General features: G+C 46.0%; 1 protein-coding gene across 5 annotated transcripts in view; it reads left to right on the top strand.

Annotated features, from left to right (window-relative positions):
• LOC144153753 (complement factor B-like) overlaps positions 1–24,081 on the top strand; it is a 182,151-nt gene that overhangs the window by 50,872 nt on the left and 107,198 nt on the right. For all 5 annotated transcript variants that reach the window (XM_077685456.1, XM_077685454.1, XM_077685455.1 and 2 more), the window contains 4 exons: positions 3,819–4,007; positions 6,734–6,922; positions 14,622–14,798; positions 20,620–20,808. In XM_077685456.1, coding sequence (XP_077541582.1) covers positions 3,819–4,007; positions 6,734–6,922; positions 14,622–14,798; positions 20,620–20,808 — 744 coding nt within the window. The remainder of the gene's footprint in view (positions 1–3,818; positions 4,008–6,733; positions 6,923–14,621; positions 14,799–20,619; positions 20,809–24,081) is intronic.

The raw sequence follows: 24,081 nt of genomic DNA, 5'->3' as shown, positions 1-24,081 counted from the left end.
CCTGCATTGGTGAGAAGCGGGTCACTAAAAGTGTCAAGTTTATATTTCCCTGCTGTCATATCGCGACGATACTGTATAAATATGTATGAGAAAAACCCATTCTTGGGTAACTTGATGCATACTTGTTGCAAAAATTAGAACCCGAAAAACAACATCTACAAAGAAGCACGGCAGACAAGCCCTTTTTTTCTATCTGCCTCAACGTCCTACGGTTCACCTACTTCTTAAGGTGTTATAACCATTATAATCTTTTTGTTCTTAGCGTTTTTTCCGTCTGCGGCACTACTATATCCATGAATCTAAAATAATTCGGATAATTACTGAATGCGTGAAAATTAAAGCCATAAAAGAACTAACAAGGGACGTTGCATGGCTTAAATTTTATCGAGGTACACGCCTGCGCCCCCGCCCCACCGGTTGTGGTGCCTCCACAACTGGCTACTCCGCTACGTGTTACTGGAACTGCAAAACAGGCCGACGTTCCCCCACTAGCACTGAAAGAGGTTTTGATGATATTGTTGAAGAAAGTTACAACGGCCAAAAATTCGTGTACAGGGAGGGTTCAGTAATGTCGTCCAGCGAGGCTGCATGGTCCTACAAGGAGATTTCGTTCGTTGAATTCTGTTCCGTGCTGCGCCATACCACAAACTCCATGGCTACTGAACTTCCTCGCGCTGTACCGAATGCACTTGATGTGCTTTTTAAGGCATTATTCATGCTACTCCCCCGAGGTTTCAGTAATGTGGATTTTCAAATCTGCCCACAACGTATGCGTGGAGCGCAATGCCATAGTTTTCTACCGCAACTGCTCTGCGAGAGGCTACAATAGTTCCAACACGTTCCCATGAATGGCCAGGACATGGTATTACAGGGGCTACCAAGTCTCCGTGAAACCATCGGCCGAAATGTAGTTTCCTTTGTCTGTCTTAGATTCATTCTACATCAACGCTTTATTGAACACATGGCAATAAGAATCAGGACGCTTCTGCCAACATGAGAGCAAGCAACAATGAATTAAGGTGGATTCTGCAAATAACACTTCTGCATCCACGCTATTGTCACGAAGGCAAAGAGGACGCAGTTGTCTTCACGGAAAACAAGTTTATTGGAGCGAACTTGTGCCCCCTATCAACCCAAAGAATACACAGGCGGCGAAGAAGCAGTGAAAAAAGTGAAGTGTGCAAGCGAGCGTCGTGCGTCTGCTCTCCAGGAATTTATCTTTGGCGCGAGTGTTTCTCGAACCACAGAATTACATCCAGTACACTGTCGATCAAAGAAGTTTATTCTAGTCAGTTGACGGTCATTCGAAATGCTCTCCCTATCAAAGCAGACATCACGTGCGGCATAAATACATGCATACATACATACATGCATACACACACATACATACATACATACATACATACATACATACATACATACATACATACATACATACATACATACATACATACATACATACTGGACGGCGTATAATTTTCGCGCTCATGTTGCCTGATCAAACGGGTGCCTTACGGCACGAGAGCAGTCAAGTTCAGACCTGCCGCCTATGCGGCAAAGCAGATCACAACCATGAGAACGCAAACACACATGCCCCAAAAATAACAGTATTGCATACAAGTCAAGGCGTAAACAGGAGACGACATGTTTCATGTTGTATATGGCACGACTGCACTTGTTTGGTGATATTTGCGAAGTACTATTCGTCGCGGGAAGGAAGTAAGAAATTCGAATGGCGACGCAGTGAAACATCCCCCTCGCGAGGGGCACGATCAAAAGCAGAGCATTTCCGGGGGCGCACGACGTTAAGTAGTTTGCGTTAAGTTAATTTTGTTGCACTTGTGGCAACTGCTGACGAGAGAGCGCTCGTCAGCAGTAATGTGAATGAGTCAACGATATAAGGCGCGTTCGTAGCGTCCCATTCTGTGTCGGATTTGTGGCGCAGTGGGTAGAGCATCATGTACATTGCGTTCCGCCCGCAGGGTCGAGGGATCGAAACCTGGCTCCGGATAGTATTTTATTTTATATAGTGTAGGGGTAGGGGTGCGGACAACGACGGTGCGGACTACGACGGGACAACGCGGGTGACATCGTGAGTTACTGAAATGCTCTGCATTTAAAATAAAGAATGGAACGACCTGTTCACTTGGCACACAGATAACACAGACCGGTGCAGCCAAGCGGTGAAACAAAACATGAAGAAAGAAACCCAATACATGGTTCGCGGCATTATTTTCCCCCCATGAGTTTGTCCAGCCGATGCTAAAATAAAAGACAGTCCGAACAAAAAAGCAAAAAAAAAGTCAGTCATTGTGCGTAGTAAGGTTTAAAGAGAACCACATGGACAACGTCCGGGCGCGTGCGTCGTCGTGGTGTTCCGGAATCAGTTCTGGCCCTGTACGGCATTTCGGAATCGCGTATGGCCGTACGCCATCGTGATGTTGGTGCCAAAGGCTCTAAGGAGTGTTTTTCTGAGTCCATTCGGTTGATTATAAATTATGGAGGGCTCAGCCCGAGCCTCCAGAATGGTTGCCTGTGATGGAAACATTAACAAGCATGAAACAATTTTAGCTGGCTTTCTGCTACCCAAGCGTCGGTCACCAGTTTTATCAATGTAGTGCTTTGGTGTGGGTGTTTGTTTTGTCAAAGTAAGGCAATAAAGGAGAAAAAAAAGTTATCCGGAATCACCATCGGAGATCACCTCGTATATATGTTGGCCATCACGTCGTAGAATCTAGAAGGGTCCAAAATACCGTCGTCGAAGCTTGTGACTGAGTCCGCGTCGTCGGATGGCCGTCCAAATCCACATACGATCCCCTGGGTGGTACTCAGTGTCTCCGCCGCGTCGGAGATTTTAGTGTCCGGCATCCACGAGAAATGCGAGAATCGGTCAGCCAACGTCACGGAGGCGTTCCCCGCAGCGCCGCCCGTGGTCGCGCTCACCACCACTACCAAAGATAGCCATTCGCGGCACTTGCTGAAACCGAAACTATAACTGACCGCATCTAAAACATCTTTAAATAAATAATTTTAAAACCGTAGCGCGCTGAAGCAAATGATCTTTTTACAGATGAAATATAAGTCACTAGCAACTGATCTCACTAAAAGAACAAGATGCAAAATTTTTGTTTAGTGCGCCTTTAACAATTCGTACACCGCCGCGTCGTCGTGCTCAACGCCTCCTGCGATTGCTTTTTGTATTTTCGTGTCAAAATGTGTTTGAAGGGATATTCGTTTGTCTGCTAACCCCAGAAAGCACTCATGTATTTGTGATTATAAGAAAACAACACATATCACGTGTTTATTGATATTTCGCCCGAAATATATCTGTTTTATGTTCTTTAACAATGTTGAGAAGTATAAAAATTGCCACCAGATTTAGTAGTTTGGAAATTTGTTGTCTTTCATTTGCTGTTTGTGCACACGGCTGAATCTAGGGACACGCAGAAATGCAGATCCAAATTTTTGCGTTTTACTTACCCCAAAAAGACTACCGCCTTAAAATGCACGTGTGCATTGCACTCGGGAGCGGAAACCCTGGAAGCATTAACACTTCCCATAAGATTGGAGTTTTGTATATGTCATAGATGGCTGCTATGTACAAGCCATATCCTTATAGTACACCCAAATGTGTAGGACAAAATTACAGGTTTCATGAATTTCTCATATTTTATTCTTAGATTCTTATTTCACAAAAATATCCAGGTACAAACACCTGAAGAACGGGTTGCATAGTCGGTTAGGCCTATGTTACGTACACTGACCTGGAGAAACTGAAGGCGTAATCTTGAAAGAAATGTTCATTTATTATTTTGCAGCGCAAGGAGCTTGTGATGACTTCGAAGTGGAACATGGCCGGCTGAGCGGAGAGCGCTTGGGCGGGGCCTTGTTTGCCCCCGGAGACAGTGCGTTCGTCGAGTGTGATCCTGGCTTCCGCGTAAATGGTACCGATCAGCTTTTCTGCGCGGATGACGGCTCGTGGGACCAACAACCGCCAACCTGCATTGGTAAGGAGCGGGTCACTAAAATTGTCCAGTTTATATCTCCCTGCTGGTGTATCGCCGACGATACTGTTTAAATGTGTATCAGAAAAAAGCCCATTGTTGGGTAACTTGGTGCATGCTTGTTGCAAAATTTAGAACCCGACAAACAACGTCCATAAAGAAGCACGGCAGACAAGCCCTTTCTTTTCCTCTATCTGAATGCCCTACGGTTTACCTACTTGTCACCTTTTTCGTATCCATTATATTATTTCTCTTCTCTGCCTTTTTCCGCCTGCGGAGCTATTATATCCATGAATTTTACCCTTTCAGAAATGGATTTTTTATTTCAAGTGGAAATTATTATTATGCATTTTTTCTTACACCTTTGGACATCAGAAGCACAGAAATGAAAAATTACGTTAATAGTGCAAGTATTGATTAATTTACACGCACGACAATAATTAGGTCAATAGGCAATTGAAAATTTGCTTTTTGTAAAAAAAACGTTTTTTTTCTTTTTGTCGGAAAGCCCATGATACCCTGATCCTACAGAAAAAAATTAAAGCTGGTAGTCCAAGTATTTACAGATTTATAGGCATTTTGACGAACCAGAATTTCCGTTTCCTTACCCGCACGGTCGTCATAGCCTGTGTCCACTGAAGCTTCGCCTTTTTCATATCGTCAGCCTCGTGAAATCTCAACAACGGTGATGTCTGTCGCAAGAGGCATCCTTGAACAACCCTCAACATCAAAACTAGCAGTTATGGTTTTGTTGTTAAGGCGTTAGATAATATTATGTGTTGTGTCGTCAAATGACGACACCAGGGCCGAAAGGGTGAAAATTAACTCGGCTTATTATTGAATGCGTGAAACTTAAAGCCATAACAAAACTCAGAAGGGAAGGAGCATGGCTAAAATTTCATCGACGTACGCGCCTGCGCCCCCGCTCTACCGGTTGTGGCGCCTCCACAACTCGAGACTCAGCTACGTGTTAGTGGAACTGGGAAACAGGCCGACTTTCCACCACTAGGACTGAGAGAGGTTTTGACGATATTGATGCAAAAGGGTACAACGACCGGAAATTTGTTTACAGCGAGGGTTCAGTAATGTTGTCCTGCGAGGCAGGCCTGATGGTCCTACTAGAAGATTTCATTCGTTAAATTCTGTTCCGTGCTGCGCCATACAACAAACTCCATGGCTACAGACCTTCCCCGTTGCTCCGAATGAACTTCGCTGTGCTTCGATCTACTCCGCCATTCTTCGAGCTACTCCCCCAAGGTTTTAGTCATTGGGATTTTAAAATCGCCCCACAACGTATGACGGGAGCACAGTGCCATAGGTTTCTACCGCAACTGCTCTCCGAGGTGATACAGCAAACCACGTTACGTCGTGCAGATATCCTGCAGAAATCAGCAATCGACATTGCAGATGTCCAGGAGACGTACCGTTGGGGTCGAAATAACATACATGCAACGTTGCTACAATTGCGAAAAACCCATCCAAATCACACGAAGGATAATGTAGAATAGTCCTCTCGCGGTATTTTTATATGCTGTTTACGGGACGCTACCTTAGTGGTACATCTTATATATATTGTAGTGGTACGCATGCAAGACGTATATAGATGTCTGTTCTACATAGTTTTTCTATCTTTGGCACAAGCACTAGTCTCAAATGCCGTCACAAGGGTCCAAAATGCCGTCGCCGAAGCTTATGACTGAGTCAGCGTCGTCGGATGGGAGTCCAAATCCACATACGATACCCTGGGTGGCACTCCGTGTCTCCGCGTCGGAGATTTTAGTGTCCGGCATCTACGAGAAATGCGAGAATCGGTCAGCCAACATCACGGATGCGTACCCCGCAGCGCCGCCCGTGGTCGCGCTGACCACCATTACCAAATCTAGCCTTTCGCGGCACTTGCTGAAACCGAAACTGCAACTGGCCCCATCAAAAACATCTTCAATTAAATTAACTTAAAGCCGTAGCGCGCTGAAGCAAATGATCTTTTTGGATATGTAATATAGGTCGTTAGCAACTGATCGCACCAAAAGAACAAGATGCAAAATTTTTGTGTTAGTGTTTCGTGTACGGCCGCTTCGTCGAGCTCAACGCCTCCCGCGAGTGGTTTTTTTATTTTGGTGTCAAAATGTTTTTTGAAGTGATATTTGTTTGTCTGCTATCCCCAGAAAGCACTCATTTATTTGTGATTAATAGAACACTGCAAATATCACGTGTTTATTGATATTTCGCTCGACTTATGCCTGTTTTATTTTCTTCAAAAACGTTAAGAAGTATGAAAATTGCCACCAGATTTAGTAGTTTTGAAGTGTGTTGTCTTTCATTTACCGTTTTTGCACACGGCTGAATCTAGGGACACGCAGAAATGCACATCAAAATTTTTGCATTTTATTTACCCCACAAAGACTACCGTCTTTAAACCGCACTTGTGCATTGCACTCGGGAGCGGAAACCATGGAAGCATTACAATTCCCATAAGATTGGAGTTTTGTTTATGTCATAGATGGCTGCTATCTACAAGCCATATCCTGATAGTACACCCAAATGTGTAGGACAATATTACAGGTTTCATGAAGTTCTCATATTTTTTTCTTAGATTCTTATTTTATAAAAATGTCCAGGTACCAATACCTGCAAAACGGATTGCATAGTCGGTTAGGCCTATGTTACGTTCACTGACCTGGAGAAACTGAAGGCGTAACTTGAAAGAAAGGCTCATTTCTTTTTCGCAGCGCATGGAGCTTGTGATGACTTCGAAGTGGAACAAGGCCGGCTGAGCGGAGAACGCTCGGGCGGGGCCTTCTTTGCCCCCGGAGACCGTGCGTTCGTGGATTGCGATCCTGGCTTCGGTGTTAATGGTACCGATCAGGTTCTCTGCCAGGAGGACGGCTCGTGGGACCTACAACCGCCAACATGCATGGGTGAGAAGGGGGTCACTAAGATTGCAAGTTTATATTTCCCTGCTGGTGTATTGCCGACGATACTGTTTAAATGTGTATCAGAAAAAAACCCATTGTTGGGTAACCTGGTGAATTCTTGTTGCAAAAATAAGAGCCCGACAAAAAACGACGTCTACAAAAGCACGGCCGCAAAGCCGTTTTTTTCCTTCTGTCTGAAAGTCCCGCGGTTTACCTACTTCTTAGGTTGTTGGTATGCATTGCGTTCTTTCTCTTATTCCCTTTTTTCCGTCTGTGTAGCTACTATATCCATGAATTTAAAATTAACTCGGATAATTATTGAAGGCGTTAAATTTAAAGCAATCACCAAACTAGGGATGGTGCATGTCTGAAAAATCAACCAGAACTCGCTAGTCCGCTACGTGTTACTGGAACTGGGAAACAGGCCGACTGTCCTCCACTAGCCCGGAAAGAAGTTTTGGTGATATTGCTGAAGAAAGTTACAACGGCCGAAAATTTGTGTACAGGGAGGGTTCACTAGTGACGTCCAGCAAGGCAGGCATGATGGTCCTACTAGAAAATTTGGTTCGCTGAATTCTATTTCGTTCTGCACCATACCACAAACTCCATGCTACTGATCTTCCTCGAGCTGTTCAGAATGCACCTCGCTCTGCTCTCTAAGCCATTCTTCATGCTCCTCCCCCAAGGTTTAGTCATTTAGATTTTCAAATCGCCCCTCAAGGTATGCGCAGTGCACAATGCCATAGTTTCCTACCGCAACTGCTCTCCGATATGCTAGAAAACTTTCAATACGGTCCATGAATGGCCAGGACAGGGTATTACATGGGCTACCAAGCCTCTGTGAAACCATCGGCAGAAATTGTGGTTGTTTTTGGTCTGTATTAGGACCATTCTACATCGACGCTTGGTTCCACACATGACAATAACCACTGCGGACGTGCTTTTCTGGTGCTCTGACAACAGCATGTTTCAACAGTGAAATACAGCGGAACGGCAGAGACAGCGGAGGACAGCTGCAGCTGAGTATTTGCCTGCACGGTTCTTTCTCGTTGTGTCAGGTTTTTCAGCCGAGATGACGCGTAGAAAGCTGGTACGGTGTGGAAGCTGTCTGGTGCAGGTATACGCAGAGCAGTTTCAGCGGGATGGCGGCAAGGCAGACGAAGGAGCAGGTACAGAGGTCAAAACTGTTTACTACAACGCGCGAACGCATGGCTTTTGATACGCGCAGCGAATCCTGCTGATAGCACCGGCATGACCAGCGAGATTAGGTGACGGCGCTGTGGCGGCGTGGCACGCGAAAGCCATTGCCGATGTTTCCTTGTTTTGGGGGGGGGGGGGAGAATTTGGACACCAAAAGTCCCTCACCATGAGCGCTGCCTTCGCCGATGTTAAACATTATCTGACGCTGATAACCACCGCAGTCTCATTTGCGCCTTTGGTATGGTTCCCACATTCCCCCTTTTTATAGCGGAACCATACCAAAGGCGCTAACCAGACAGCACTGGTTATCAGCGTAAGATAACGTTTAATATAGGATTTGGCGGTGGTCGTGTTGCCTGACTTTCGGCGTAGAAGCTTGCCCCCCAAAACATGGAAGCATCGGCAATACCTTTCACATTCTAAGCCGCCGCAGCGCCGTCACCTAACATCGCTGGTCACGCCGGTGGCTATCAGCAGGCTGCTGTGCATGTATCGAAGGCCACGCATTCGCGCGTTGTTGTTAACAGTTTTGACCTCTGTACGTGTCGGTTATTCTTAGTGGTGTCGCCGCTAGAACGCGTAGAAGCGGATAACTCGGGATTAGCTAAGCGGGTTGCAGAACTGGAGGCAGCGCTAAGTAACGAACGCGACGAACAGAGGGTCATTAAAGGAAAGTTAGAAGTAGCTGAGAGGAAGCTAGAAGGGAGCGTCATTTCTCCAACAAATAACGAACACCTCGGCCCATGCAGCGAAGTGGAGGCATGCACCGAGGTGGCACACAGGGTGGAAGCAACGAAAGGCAACAGCTATTCCCACGTGCTGCAAAATAGGCCAGCAAAACCAGTCCATAAGCTGGGTACCATTAAGAGCAGCACGTGCCAGATGATGGCGTGGTAATCATTGCGGGAGATTCTAACTTGAAGAGGAGCAGGGCTGCCATAGTGGAAAGGGTAAAGGGGATGAGCGTGTGAAGGTGGGGTGTTTCCTCGGTGAAACGATCCAGACTGTGATGACTCCAGCGAAGGGGCAGTTGGCCTTATCCAGTAAAGCTAGAAACCTTGTGGTGATTACCGAGGGGCTTAACGATGTTCTCAAAAGAGTGGAGGGAAAACATCGCCAGGCGAAATCGAAGGGGGTAAATGACCTGCGGGCGACAATCCCAATGTGCTCATTACAGACTGACCTGTGCCGGAGGTGACGAAGCAGGGCGTGCACACCGAAAGGCCAGTACTCGCTGCTAACAGCGATATTGTGAGGCGCGGCAGGGAACCTCGGCTTGAAGTGATAGACGTAAACTGAGTAGCGGGCAGCATTGGACATAGGCAAGCTTTTCAGTGGGACGGCATTCACTTCAGCCCCAGGCTAGGAAACAAGGTGGGGTGGCGCTAAGGTGGGAGAGCGGTAGCTTTTTTAGGGGGCACCGCGCAGCTAAGGAAGGCAAACTAGGAGACATATGGAAAGCAGGGGACACATGTACACTCAACGCTGGCAGGCAGCCAGGCCTAGAGCTCAACGCAGAACCTGCAGACATAACTCAGAACGTTGAGAGAAGCAATTTAAGTGGAAACAATTAAGCGAGCAATTTTGTAAAAGACAAAAATAGACCCCGCAAGCGGATAAGAAAAAACAAATGCAATAAATATTTAATCAGCTACATAAATATGCAGGGAGGTAGAAAGCCTGAAAAGTGGGTGGAAATTTGAAACCGACTTGAACGGGAAGGAATAGACGTGTACGCTTTAGGTGAGTCTCACCTCCGAGACCTAGAAGCCCCGCCAGTAATAGACAATTATGTCTGGGAAGGTTGCAACAGGACCACAGGAATTAAGAAAGGGGGAGGTGTTGGCATGCTCATTAAACAAGGAACCAACTGGCAGAGAGTACATGAAAGCTGTAAAGAGCATTTATGCTTTAGAGGCACCATGGAGAGGGAAAATACATGGTTAGACCGTACAGTCCCCGTGACTGTACAAGATTGTAGATTGTACTGTACTTTTGTGTTGGCGGTGGCTTAGATTTTGTGTATATATTTCTGTGTTTTGACGACTAAACGTTTCACTTGCTAGCAGCGCTTCGTCCCGTTGTCTTTCTTGTCCAAGGTTTGTTTTTGCGCTGTTTCCTATTATGAACCAGAGAACTGGCTAGAAAGTAGGAATAATTTAATATATAAAGCCAGTAGAGACTAAGGCAGTATTGATCCATTCAGACCACTCACAGGAACGTCAGTGGTGTATATATTCGTAATGCAGGCGATGAAATCAGAAATTCAAGCATAGATGGAAGAAGATGAAATACTTGGGGAACTGCAGAATGGATTTAGACAAGACAGGCGACTGGATGACAATTTGTTCGTGGTAACGCTTTGCACTGAAATTGCGAAAGCACAGAATAGACCATTATGGATTACGTTGTTGGACATTAAAAAGGCATATGGCAACGTGAACAGAGAACGGCTGTGGAGAATACTGGAACACCCGGGATTAGATGACGAGTCCATACAGTTCCTTATGGCAATCCATAAAGACAATAGAGTGCACCTTACATGGGAAGGACAGAAATGCGCCCAGCAGGTCAACACCCATCGGGGACTGAAAGAGGGATGCCCTTTGAGCCCAATACTGTTTGTGCTTTACGTGGCAGGGTTAGAAAACAGACTGGAAGAAAGTCAAGTAGGGTTTAGCATAACCCATATGCTGCAAGGCGAAGTGGTACAACAGCGTATTGTGGGAATGTTACACGCAGACGACACTGTCTTTTTAGCTTATAACCAAACCGACATGCAACGGCTGATATATATTAGCACCCAGGAAGCCACCGACGTCGGGTTAAATTTTAGTGCAGAAAAATCAGGAATAATGGTTTTCAATCACTGTCACTGATTCCGCGTCTTAGAATGGGAGTGCAAACACACGATCCCCTGGGTGGTACACCGCGTGTCGGTGTCGGAGATTTTAGTGTGTGGCGTCCACAAACTGCTTGTCCGTTGTACGACCTCGAGCGAGCTGGCGGGCCTCCTACACACGCTGAAGGCATCCTTGGACGTCGGCGTTGAGATCGTCGTCTTCTGCATGCGGAAGCATGGTGTCAAGCATCGCAGTCGGTCGTCTTCCGTAGACATGCTCGAACGGTGTCATCAGCGTAGTTTCCTGGATAGCCGTGTTGTACGCAAACCTGACATATGGAAGGACTTCGTCCCAACCCCTATGTTCAAAGTCGACGTACATAAACAGCATATCCGCGGTGGTGTTGTTAAGACGTTCCGTTAGTCCGTTCGTTTGGGGGTGGTAAGCCGTAGTTCTTCGGTGATCCGTGTTGCTGTAGCGCAACATTCCTCCACAATGACAGCCGTTCCACCGTCCATGATTAGGACTTCAGGGGCTCTATGTTGCAGCATAACTTGCTCTATGAAGAAACTGGCGACTTCTTGTGCAGTCCTCTCGGAAGAGCGGCGGTGTACGCGTAGCGGGTGATGTAGTCTTACGCTACGACAATCCACTTGTTCTCGGATTGTGAGGTACGGAAGGGGCCCAAAAGGTCCATGCCAATCTGTTGGAAGGGCCTTGATGAGACGGCGATCGTCTGCAGAAGTCCGGCTGGTCTTGTCGGCAGCAGTTTTCGTCGCTTACAGTCACGGCTACTCCGGACGTAGCGGGTGACGTCGGATGTAAGTCGGAGCCAATAGTACTTCCCCTTGATTTTTCCAATAGCGCGAGCTGTGCCGAGATATCCGGATGACGGTTCGTCATGGCACGCTTCCGAAATTTCGTCCCGAAAGTCTGCGGGAATGACAAGGAGATAATTCGTTCTCGTTCCGGGGCTGAAATTCCTATTTACCAGGACGGAGTTTTTCAGGCTGAATACTGGTAAGTTCGTTCCAAGGCAGTAGGCACAGCGATGTTGCTACCTTCGAGTTAAGAGATCATGACGCGTAAGTCGGAGCCGGCACTCTGCTGGGCGGCTAGATCGCTCTCCGACAAAACTCCGAAGAACGCGCTGTCTTCATCGGAGTCCTGTGGTGGTGGGTCGACAGGGGCATGAAACAGACAGTCGCCGTCGGAGTGTTACTTGCCGGATTTATATGCGATTATAACGCCGTACTCTTGCGCCCTAGACGCCAGAGGGGTACTTCCAATTTGCAAGGCAACACAGCGCATGCTGCTCTGTCACAACCTTGATTGATCTACCATACATGTAGATCAATCAAGGCACTCCTTCTCAGAGGCTGAGTAGTTTTGCTTCTCCTTCGACACACCACAGCTTGCAAAGGCGGTTACGTTTTCGCAACCGTTTTGCTTTTGGACGAGGACAGCATACAAGCCTATACACTGGCGTCCGTGTGCATTTCCTTTTGGGCGTTTTTGTCGAAATGATCGAGCACGCGAGGGTTTTGCAGGGGTTGCTGCAGCTCACACAATGCTTTTTCTTGGGCGTTTTCCAAGCTGAAAGGGGTGCTCTTTTTCGTCAACCGTGTGAGTGGCTCTGCAATGTGTGCAAAGTTCGCGACGAAGCGCCGTTAGTATGTGCACAGTCCGACAAATCGTCAGCCGCCCTTCTTTCCTTCCGGCCTCCGGAAGTTTGCTATGGCTGATGTTTTCGGCAGCCCAGACAGGACTCCCAGGCCGTTGACGACATGGCACAAAAACTAGAGTTCCTCGTACGCGAAGCGGCACTTTTCAGGATTCAGCGTTAACCCCAACGTGCGAATACCCTGTAATACAGACTTCAATCTTGCAAGGTGTTCGTCGAAAGTTTGGACGAATACCACAATGTTGTCGAGGTATACGAGACAGGTGTGCCACTTCAGGCCGGCTGGCATGGTGTTCATGATTCTTTGAAACGTTGCTGGTGCCGTGCACAGCCCAAATTGCATCACCTTGAACTGGTATACGCCATCCGGGGTTATGAATGCAGTCTTTTTCGGTCTGTCTCGTCTACTTCGATTTGCCAGTAGCCCGTCTTCAACTGCATCGACGAGAAATACTTTGCGAGGAACAGGTGGTTGAGGGCATCGTCGAGTCGTGTGAGGAGGTACACGTCCTTTTTGGTATGTTTGTTCAGTCGCCGGTAGTCAACCCAGAACCTCAGTATGCCGTCTTTTTTCTTCACGAGTATGACCGACGCAGCCCACGGACTTTTCGATGGATGTATAATGTCGTCATTGAGCATGTCGTCGACTTGAGTCCGGTTGGCTTCGCCCTCGTATGAAGAGACGCGGTACGGTGACTGTCGGGTAGGTCGGGCTCCATCCTCGGTTATTATCCATTGCGTCGTCAGATGTGTCTGACGTAACTTTGAGTTCGACAAGACAAAAAACACTCGCTGTAGCGACGCAACAAAGCCAATAACTCGTTCCTTTCTTCTTGCGGTAGCGCCGGATACACGTCGAAGGGATGCGGAAGCTTGAAGGTATTGTAGGGTGCGCGTTCAAAGTCGGCGATTGCGATCACGTCACTTGCTTATTGCGTTTCTTCGAGGAACGCAATTCACCGCAATTGAACGCAAATGTGCCGTCACTTTTCTTCACGAGCACGACCGGAATGGTCCAGGGGTTTTACTATGGCTGTATAATGTCGTCACTTAGCATGTCTTCGAATAGTGTCTGGATTGGTTCCCGCTCGTGTGAAGACACTCGGTACAATGACTGTCGGGTTCTGCCCTATATGTAATTACCCGCATAAAGCACTGGCTGCAGGCCAGATTTTTAGTGGAACCGGAACCTCATTACTAGGAATAACAGAAGACTTACTTAAGGCACTCCATCTCCCAAATACTGTGCGTTTAGATTCTTTTTCTTGAATTGAATTAGCCAATATTACTAGCCAAAGCTCGACTTACTTATTTACTTTTTCCAATAGGTTCTTTCTTATCTACTGACCCGTAATAAACACACAAGAAGATTGCACCTTATCGTATACAACCCCCCTGCTGTTTCTTCTCTCAAGTCAGAAAAACAAGGTTGCTGAATATTTTTGCTGATGAGTATAAGAACGCGAGTTTTTAGATGTTGCTGGGAATTGTCGTGGAATAGCATGCAGGTTACGCCATAGCTTGTGCTTTAGGCAGGCTGTGAGGTCGGTGGCGACATCATCACCTGCTTCTAACAGCTGCATGCCCTCCTGTGGCCATGAGCATTATGAACTATTATGTTAACACTATAGGTTTTGCATGAACATATTCTTGAATTTTAAGTGAATAGACGTGCAAGTCATTCAGATGAATTGAACGTGATAGAGAACTCTATTCACACCTCGTAAGTGATTCGTGCTCTATTCGCTATGTTACCTCAGATAATGCGGTAGGGCACTTTCTGTGACAGCATCTTTGCTCAGGGTATATATTTTCGTCAGTTTGGGTGGGACATTCGTAGCAACAATTTTTATTTTATGTTTTAAACTACATTATCTATTTACAGTCTATAGTATTATCGCATTCATATTCGTCGACCCGCGCTCTGAAAAACAAACAAGAAGACGGGGAAAAATGTTTTGTCTCTTTTTCGCAGCTCTTCGAGCCTGCATGGAGCCGAAGATTGATCGGGGCGGCTACCATGGCAAGTGCTGCGCCCCCGAAGATGAGGTACAATTCTACTGCAAAGGCGACCGCTATGCCCTTTTCGGAGTAAAGAACGCCACCTGCCTTCCTGACGGCACTTGGAGCGCACCTCTGCCCGTTTGCAAAGGTAGGTGTAGTCAAACATCCCGGCAACGAACGTTTCTACTACGAAATAGCCTGTCGAAGGAAGAAATGTCACATAGCCGGGCGAGAATCCTACGTTTGCTATGTACTGTGAACGCCACAACAGCGAATTCAGCTGTTTAATTATTAAGAAATTCATGCAATCCGAATTGCTGAATTGCTTGGTAAGGAATACGCCTGGCAGCAGACGTGGTTACGCCCAGCCGGGAGCCTAAACCGAGCTGCCGTGCTGCTCGGTACACCTCGGCTACTCGGTAGTGAATATTACGTCCCGCTCGACGATTAGGCCCTGGTTCGCTCTCAGCAAGCAAGCCGACATCATTGAGACTATCTTAGAGAAAAGGGACAGCACAAATGATCACGCGATGAACGAATAATAGCTTGTGAAACAGCCACGCGATATAAATACCCCGGTAATTTCTAGCGGCCTTTGCGCTCTGCCCGACCTCGCGCCGCTGCGCTTTCTGAACCTCGACCGCATGCGGTCGGCGGTGGTTGTGCATTCCGTATTTCATGATTCTCTGCAGAAGAAAATTTTTGACTTTTTTGCCTATTGGGTTAATTCTGATGTAAATGAGCATTGTTTGTCTCAATATGCCTATATGCTTTTTTGGCAGTTAGAGCAGTTCGCTACGATTGTAACGAAGTGATGTGTTGAACGAACAATCACCACAGTCCTACACGCCTTGTTATCCAGGCGTTTGACTGTAGAACTCATCTGAAACTTTCACATATGAAACATTTCTAACTTTTCTTTCAAATTTCTGAGGCAATCGAAATTCATCCCAGCCAACTAAGTTAGAGCTCTAGGGCCGACTGCAAGATATAAGCACACATATCAAACAGAGTAGTATACTTCAAGCAATATCCAGTTAGTTCAGTGTAAGCGGCCGATAAATTATTTTGATCCCGTGCTTGTGAGCTCGTGCCTTTCCTAGCAATTCGAGATAAGCCACACATGTAACATAAAAAACAGACTCGCAGTTTTCCGCAGGATATTCTCTTGGGAAAATCAAATTAGTAATTTTCTGGAAAATACTATTATTTATAACAAAACGTTCCAACTACATACACTACCCCTGTTGTATAAAATGTCGATAATGTTCTATTTCCAGTCAGAGTGCAGCTTGGCTTCATCCAGGGTGATTTATAGAATTTTACCACTGCCACTCAAGTAGTATCTGCACCTCTACCAAACAAGTCTGTAATGTTCACAGCGAAAGGGCAATTATGCTCCACTTGTGCGTGCTTTACATGTATGGACACGTGGAGAAACGCCTTAACGTAAGGGTGTGGATACATGTAGATGGAAAGGCTGTGGTAGATGAACAAGTGGACCTAGTTCTAAAAGTCAGGCAATCACTTGTTAAGCTCTTTTTCAGAACTAGGGGCGATACATCACAGGGAATCACGAACGTTTGTTCTTCAAACACGTGAGGCACCTGCATGGGAGGTTCTGCCAAGGAATATAACGTCTGTCCGGATATTGAATGTCATACAATAAGAACTGTGCAGGCTTTTCTTCCAAGCTCTCCTAACAAAACTCACAACATTATCACATGCGGTGGGCTATCCTCGGTGAACTATTCTGCCCCACGCGACACATCATGTGTTTAACGCAGCGACCATGGAGAGAGGTTCAGCTGCTGAATAGAAGCCGGTGTTCTTGCCCACTTCGACCGTGACATGAACAGAAACAGGGCCTGAGGTCCTTTCAGTTCTTTAGTGAAGCAAATATTTAATTGGAGCGGAACCGACAGCGGTAGCTGTCTTTAGTAATTGTTTTGTTAGAATGCGCACTTAAACAAATATTGATTTTCCCTACAATTTTTGCTTGTAGCAGAAAACTTTACCCTAATGCCATTCAGATAAGCATTGGATATGTGTTTTTGACGTCGGAGACACGTCCTGCAAGGCCCTGGCCGTAGTTCCAACTGGAAAAAAACAGTGATCTTGAACAGGAGGGGGCGCACGGACGAGTGCTGCCCGCCAGGCACAGGAGTGCAACACGTGTGCGACGAAGGATACCAGCTGGTTGGACACCGGATCCTTCTATGTGGCGTTAATGGAACCTGGAACCATGCCAGATCAAAGTGCAAGAGTAAGCCGGCATCGGTATACCCGACAAAGAAACTTTGGCTTACCATGATTAGCGAAATGGGGGATCTAGAAATGCCCGTTACATTAGTACAGATTATTATGGTGTTGCTGTGAGTAGGCAATAAAAGCACCAATAGCTCCTATCTTCCTTCTTTCCAAAGTGGACGAGGATGCGGAGTATAAGCTTGAGTCAACATGGAGATACAGATGAATATGAAGGCGTCCGGTAGTGGACCCGGGTAGAAGCCAAGACTCAGTCACACAAGAAGTGTAAAAAAAGCGTTTAATTCATCACATAGTGTGACACTAGCCTATACCCAAGGGTAAAGACTTGGTACATGCGCTTGCTATGAAACGTCGATATCGTCATTAGCGTCATTGCCCTGCCATGGATTGTTTGTATCTGGGTGGTCGTCAACCTATGACGAAGAAGTAGGATTCCCCTAATCAGGCTTCTACCGGACTCTCTTGTTAGATTGAAGTACGAGATCAAAAAGCAGGGCAGACGTGTACTATTGCGGGGCCTCGACAATATAGCCGTATTGCTACTTACCCCTAGGGTAGTAGTAGAGGGACCGAGTTGCGAACATGATGCTATTGTAAAACAGCTCCTCAAAGGAGAGATGTGAATTCCCGGTAGTGTAATTTATTCCCAACTCAAAACGAACTACGCTCTAAACCAAAGTGAGTGTTGATACAATCTGATGTATGGAGGCTTTGTTTTGCGACGCTCCAGCTCCAGTTTTTGGTAAACACGTAGCATAACGGTTTACGAACCGATATTATGAGCCTAGTTTATAATGAAGTCTGATAAAAAAAATTTGTACATTTGCCTTTCAATTTCAAGCTCAGCGTGCAAGAAGGCGGTGAAAACAAATGGAACCTATTTGAAAACAATTTTTCCCCACACGTACCACGGCTATGTGTGGGCGGCTCTGTTTGTGACGCACCATACCGCACCTTCCGTATATCTGCAACTTGGTTCCAAATGCACGTCATGGGAAAACTTAAATTCCGTAAATGAAAAAGGAACTACAGATGCGAGTTGTAATGTCGCCACAAGTTTTCACTGGTACTAAGCGTCGCTAAAACCTCTTTTCCCTCCTATGATCTCTTCCGGAATAGCGGGTGCTTTTCTTTCTTTTATGACTAAATTATCCATCGAAACCATACAAATTGACCATTCCGCAATAAGGGCTCTCTGAAAGCAAACAATGTGGTGGTGTAGAGTGTACATGAATAAACGTTCTGTGAAAAGAGGTCGCAACACCACATTCATAACTCGCAAATTTTTGTGTGCTTCACACAATTTTTTGTGGCGAAGAGTATGAAGCTGTAGCCGTCTTGTTTGCTTTTTCCTGTGTTTCACGCATTCTTAGGATAGCTATCTGTTCTTATATGGTAGCTCTATGAAAGATTTCAAGATCACTTGTATTGTTTTGGCGAACAGCGCATTGCCCTGCTCTTGATTTCAAAAAATTGCACACGTGTAGTGGTTGTTGAGCTGTAGCCATTCATTGATAGTCTTAATAGCGAGCAATCATGCAAGCATACTTTTACACATCCTCGATGCCGGGGATAAACCACGGGGACATAAGTGAAAAAAAACCTGAGTCGTTCATCCTATTTGCAAAAAGGACTAGTTCTACAGTAACGTCCAAAACAACGTACCACTACCACCAGTTCTATATTTTTGCTCGTGAAAGATCGGTCGAATATATGATTAGTTTGCCTATTTTTCTATGAAGACAGTAGCCTCCAGCCGTCTGTGCCACGAGAATGCCTTCATTCTCTCCCTTCTCCATCATCTCACTTCCCCCCTCTTCTTTTTTTTCAAAATAATTCCAGAGGCAGTTTGCTAAAGTATATTGAGGTTAACCGAGTGTCACTGCTCATGTCGTCTACTCTAACCTTTTGTTACTGTTTGACCCTTAAAGGGGTAGTCACACAGATTTTTGAAGGTGAGATAACTTCGCAGATAGATTGGTGTGAACACACATACACCATCTTCAAATATCAGCGGGTAACACAGCCTAGATCATATTTAAAATCAATGTCAAAGTGTGCAAGACGCAGCCGAGCAGCCAGCCGAGGGCCTGAAAGCAATCGATATCCCGTGGATGCAGAGTAAGTAAACAATATCGAGACACGTCAAGAGTTTGTGTTGGGCGCTTCCACAATGCTGGCTTTTCTCGCCGGCTCGTCACTCCGATCAGATGTCGGAACTTCTGCTCACGACCAACAAACGATCCGATCGTTGGCGGCGGGGTGCCGACATTTTGTTGGCTCATTGAGCAACTGGCCGCGATCTGAGTTTACAGCAACGCCAGGTGCTCTATTTCTTTGCTTTTCATTGCGCGGATCCGAAAATGCCCCGCGGACAAGACCGCACTGACCGAACCTCACGGTCGAGCGGGAGCTTTTTACGGCTGTTCGAAACGGGTCTCAAGTCCCAAACAAGGCTGCACATATGAGTAAGTACTTAATGATGTGATGGCGAATCACATTATAAATGGTCATCTGCACTGTTGTAGAGAGCGGTAATTGATTATTCGCCTCAGTGTCCGCATCTATAGGTGTACCTGTAGGGAGACCGGCCGGTTGCTTCCAGCGCGCGTCTTTTTGCCCACTGCCTCGAGCGTCCCGCGTCGTTCTCTAGCCGTCACAGCAATTTGTTCTCGTTGCGCCTGCATCTAGACCGGGTCGTTTTTAAATTCAGTGGCCTACGAGATCAGTATGGGGGGGCATTAGCAAAACAGCTTCCAACACTGATTCGACAGTGCTACGGCAACTCTGTTCTGTGATATTCGTCCGAGTGTCACGTGCACAGGTGTGTTTATACGAAATCCAGCTTTTCGCGGCACTCTCTGAAACCGTAACTGCTGCTGGCCGCATGAAAAACATCTTTAATTTAAGAACGGTGGCACGCTGCAGCAAATGAGGTTTTTACTTATAAAAAAAACGAAATGCGCTACTTATCGCAACAAAAAAATAAGATCAAAACTTTTTATGTTAGTGCCCCTGTAATATTTCGTACACCGCCACCACGTCATGTTCACCACCTTCCGCGAATGCTTTTTTTTCTGTTTTGGGGTCGAAATGTTTTCAAGGCGTATTTCTTGGTCTGCTATCCCCACAAAGCAGTCATGTATTTTAAATTTTAAAACACTACAAATATTACTTACGTATTTTTATTTCACCCGAGATATGCCTGTTTTCTTTTGCTCAACAATGTTTAGAAGTATCAAAGTTGCCACCAGATTTACTAGTTTGGAAATGTGTTGACTTTCATTTACCGTTTGTGCACACGGCTGAATCGAGGGACAGGCAGATACGCAGATCAAAATGTTTACGTTTTATTTGCCCCCAAAAGACTACAGTCTTTGAAACGCAGGCGTCCCATTGCACTCGGAAGCGGAAACCATGGAAGCGTTACCACTTTTTAGAAGACTGGAGTTTTGTATACGTCATAGATGGCTGCTATTTACAAGCCATATGCTGATAGTATAACCAAATTTGTAAGACAAAATTATAGGTTTCATGAAGTTCTCATATTTTGTTCTTAGATTCTTATTGTACAAAAATGTCCAGGTACAAACACCTGCCGTAGGGGTTGCTCAGTCGGTTAGGCATATGTTAGGTGCACTGACCTGCAGAAAATAAAGGTGTAATTTGAAATAAAGGCTGATTTAGTTATTCTGCAGCGGAAGGCGCTTGTGACAACTTCGAAGTGGAACATGGCCGGGTGACCGGAAAGCACTCGAGCGAAGACTTCTTTTCTCCCGGAGACAGCGCGTTCGTCGAGTGCGATCCTGGCTTCGGCGTAAATGGTACCGATCAGCTTCTGTGCCAGGATGACGGCTCATGGGACCAACAACCCCCAACCTGCATAGGTGAGAAGCCGGTCACTAAAATTGACAAGCTTTAATTTCCCTGCTGCTGTATCGCCGACGATATTGTTTAAATGGGTATCAGAAAAACACAATTTTTAGTACCTTGGTGCATTCTTTTTGCAAAAATTAGAGTCCGACAAACAACGTCTACAACGAAGCACGGAAGACAAGACCTTCTTTCTCTCTGTCTGGAAGTGCTGCTTCTCACCTACCTCACACCTTTTTTTTATTATAATGTTTCGCTTATTCCCTTATTTTCCCGTTTGTAGCTATTTCATCCATACCTTTATAATTACCTCGGCGAAATATTGAAGGCATTAAGTTTAAAGCCAAGACAGCAACTCACAATGGACGATGCATGGCTAAAATTTCATCGAGGTACGCGCCTGCGCCCCGCTCTCCCGAATGTGGTACCTCCACAACTAGACAGTTTGGTATGTGCTACTGGGACTGGGAAACAGGCCGCCTGTCCACTACTAGTACTGAAACAGTCTTTGATGTTGTTCTGCAGAAGGTTACAAGAACCGGAAATTCGTGTACACGGAGGTTTCCGTTGTGTCGCCCAGAGAGGAAGGAGTGATGGTCATAGTAGAAAATTTCGTTCGCCACAATTTGATTCCTTGCTGCGTGTGGTAACACGCTCAACACCTATTTATATTGCTCGCGGCGCTCCAAATAAACCTAGTTGTGCTCTTTAAAGAGACGGACAACCGATTTTTGTCGCGTATATATTCTCTAGCTCATATGAAAGCCAGCGTTTTATATAGCCCGGTAACCACAAGCAACTTATAATCACATTGGCGGAAATACTTTTAATTTGGAAGCAAACTATCTGAAATCGGAAAAGCGGCGGTTCGTAATGTCGAAGCTTGACACTTACAATATGTGTCCCGGTCACGTGACCTGCAAACCTAGCAGCTACTGTAACTTATGAAACGTTTATTCACTAATTGAAAACTTTTTAACACAAGTATTTGCATAAGTTTAAATTGAATATGGATTTTTGAACTTTATTTCTGAAATTTTTAACACACGCCGCCCGCCAACGCCGCCCGACGCCGCTGGGTTGCTCTCAGGGTGGCTAACTGAGCCTCCATGCCCAGAATCAATGACAGCCCCAGTGAAAAAGCTTTGACGATTCTGGCTCACTCAGGGGCGTTTGTTTAGCGAAAATATTCAATTTCAGTTTCCAAATACAGCAACGGCAGCTTAAAAAAAAGGACGCGCCCGGGGCGAATCGAACTGCCCACCAAATTCCACCTATCCTGCACCCCAACAGATGGCGCCTTCGTAAAAAATAGACTCGGGAATTTAAAAAAAAACTCACAAAGGAACAAGAAAACTGCGATTCACACTTTTTTTAGCTCGGGACAAGTTTTTAAATATCTCTTTTCATTTCGCAAACAGACAAAAGTATGTTGCCGCGCAACTGTATGTCATGGTTGCCAGCAGTATTTTTAGGGAGGACAGATACGGCTGTAGATCTAACAATTTCGATTTAAAAAGTGCTAAACCTTTATCAGCAAAACCTCTTCTCCTTAAGGTGCTTTAAGTGATGCGCTTTCTTTTGGGGCAGAGAAAAAATACTCGACAAAAATCGGTTGTCTGTCACTCTAAAGAATTCTTTTAGCTACTCCTCAAACGTTTCAGTAATTTGGATTTTAATGTCGCCCCACAACATATGCGGGGAGCACAGTGGAACAGTTCTCTACAGCAACTGCGGTCTGAGATTCGAGAAAACTTCAACACGCCGCCATGAACGGACAGGACATTCCATTGCAGGAGCTACCAAGTCTCTGTGAAACCATCGGGAACCATTTGGTTTCCTTCATCTATCGAAGACCAACTCTACAGGGTCGCTCGGTTGCCGACATGACAATAAGAATCAGGACGCTGTTGCACACATGACAGTAAGCAACAATAAATTATGGTGGATTGGGAAAATCCCAGCTCTGCATTCATGATGTTCTACTGGAGCACGTCTCCATTGTGGAGTTTCTCGGTTGCAGTCAACTTTACGTTGCCGACTGCGCTGTGAAGAAGTAGTCAGAAATTCCTACTGTTTCGACATCTTCGAGAAGCGCAGCGCCCACTCCGACACCCATTGCTGAGAGTACAGCTTTTACCTGCAATTCTCCCATTTTGGAATTTAGAGACGTGCTTGCCGCCAAGCTCAGCCGGTGAGACGGTAGATATTTTAGGGTGACGACAATAGACCATCTTATGACATCTCTCCCTACCACGCCATTCACAGGCATTCCGGTGCCGGGTACAGGCATTCCGCCTTTGTCGCAACAAATACGAGCAGTGTGTGCGCCCTCTATGCGTCTCGATGCAGAAAAAAGCAGGAGGTTGTAGTATGGCACACAGCCAGACCTCTACCCATAATTTTGGGCAACATACGATAACATGTCGTAGAGCAAATTCAAGTTGCTGAATTCGTTTTTGTACAAGAGTGGGATGCCAAATTGAGAAAGTTTGCTCCGGGCAGGCGATAACTTGAGCACTGTCGAGCATGCCTGGAGCAATGCACTTCCCCATTGCTTTTTGCAAGCCTGTTTCTTGTAGGCGTGAATCCCCTTCGGCCGCAAGGGACGCTAGCACCACAGATTCCACGCAAGAGTGCCACTCACATGTCTTGATATACAGGGTGATCAAAATTAGGCCGACAGGTTTTTTTTAATTATGCGCTTGCATTTACGTGAAGACCACCTCTACAGTGAAATTTATCGCACAGGGGCACATCATTTAGGTGATATTTATTGATGTCAGTGGGTTTATTAACCAAATTTGAAGAATAAACTTTTTTAGTGGCTGCACTAAGCAGGCCTGTTTTTATTGAAAAGTTGGCCGCAATCGCGTTTCTACGCAGGTTCATTTGGCCTCATTCTTACAGCGCATCCGTTCTCCGAAATGTAGAACTGCGATATTTAATTGCCGTTCGCATGATTACGCATGCTTTACACCGAAGACCGGCGCAAAGCTCCTCCCTTTTGTGACGTCACTGGTGTATACGGTGTTACGTTTGACAACGGGATGGAGGCATAGGCAAAAGGCATAACTGGCACCCTTTCAGTATTTTCTGGCGTTATCGCAATCTGCAGTAGGCGGAACCGCCACAGAAGCCCAGACCAAACGGGAGGAGCTTTGCGCCGGTCGTTACTGTATAGGATGCGTAATCATGCGAACGGCAATTAAACTTTGCAGTTCGATATCGTTCTGTACGGATGCGCTAGAACATTGTACCAAATGAAACTGCGTAGAAACACGATG

This window comes from Haemaphysalis longicornis, unplaced genomic scaffold (assembly GCF_048455015.1).
Source record: "Haemaphysalis longicornis isolate Haplotype H1 unplaced genomic scaffold, Haemaphysalis longicornis Haplotype H1 scaffold_9, whole genome shotgun sequence".
Taxonomy (NCBI): Eukaryota; Metazoa; Arthropoda; class Arachnida; order Ixodida; family Ixodidae; genus Haemaphysalis; species Haemaphysalis longicornis.
The sequence above is the reverse complement of the archived record's forward strand: the minus strand, read 5'-3'. Positions and strand labels throughout refer to the sequence as shown.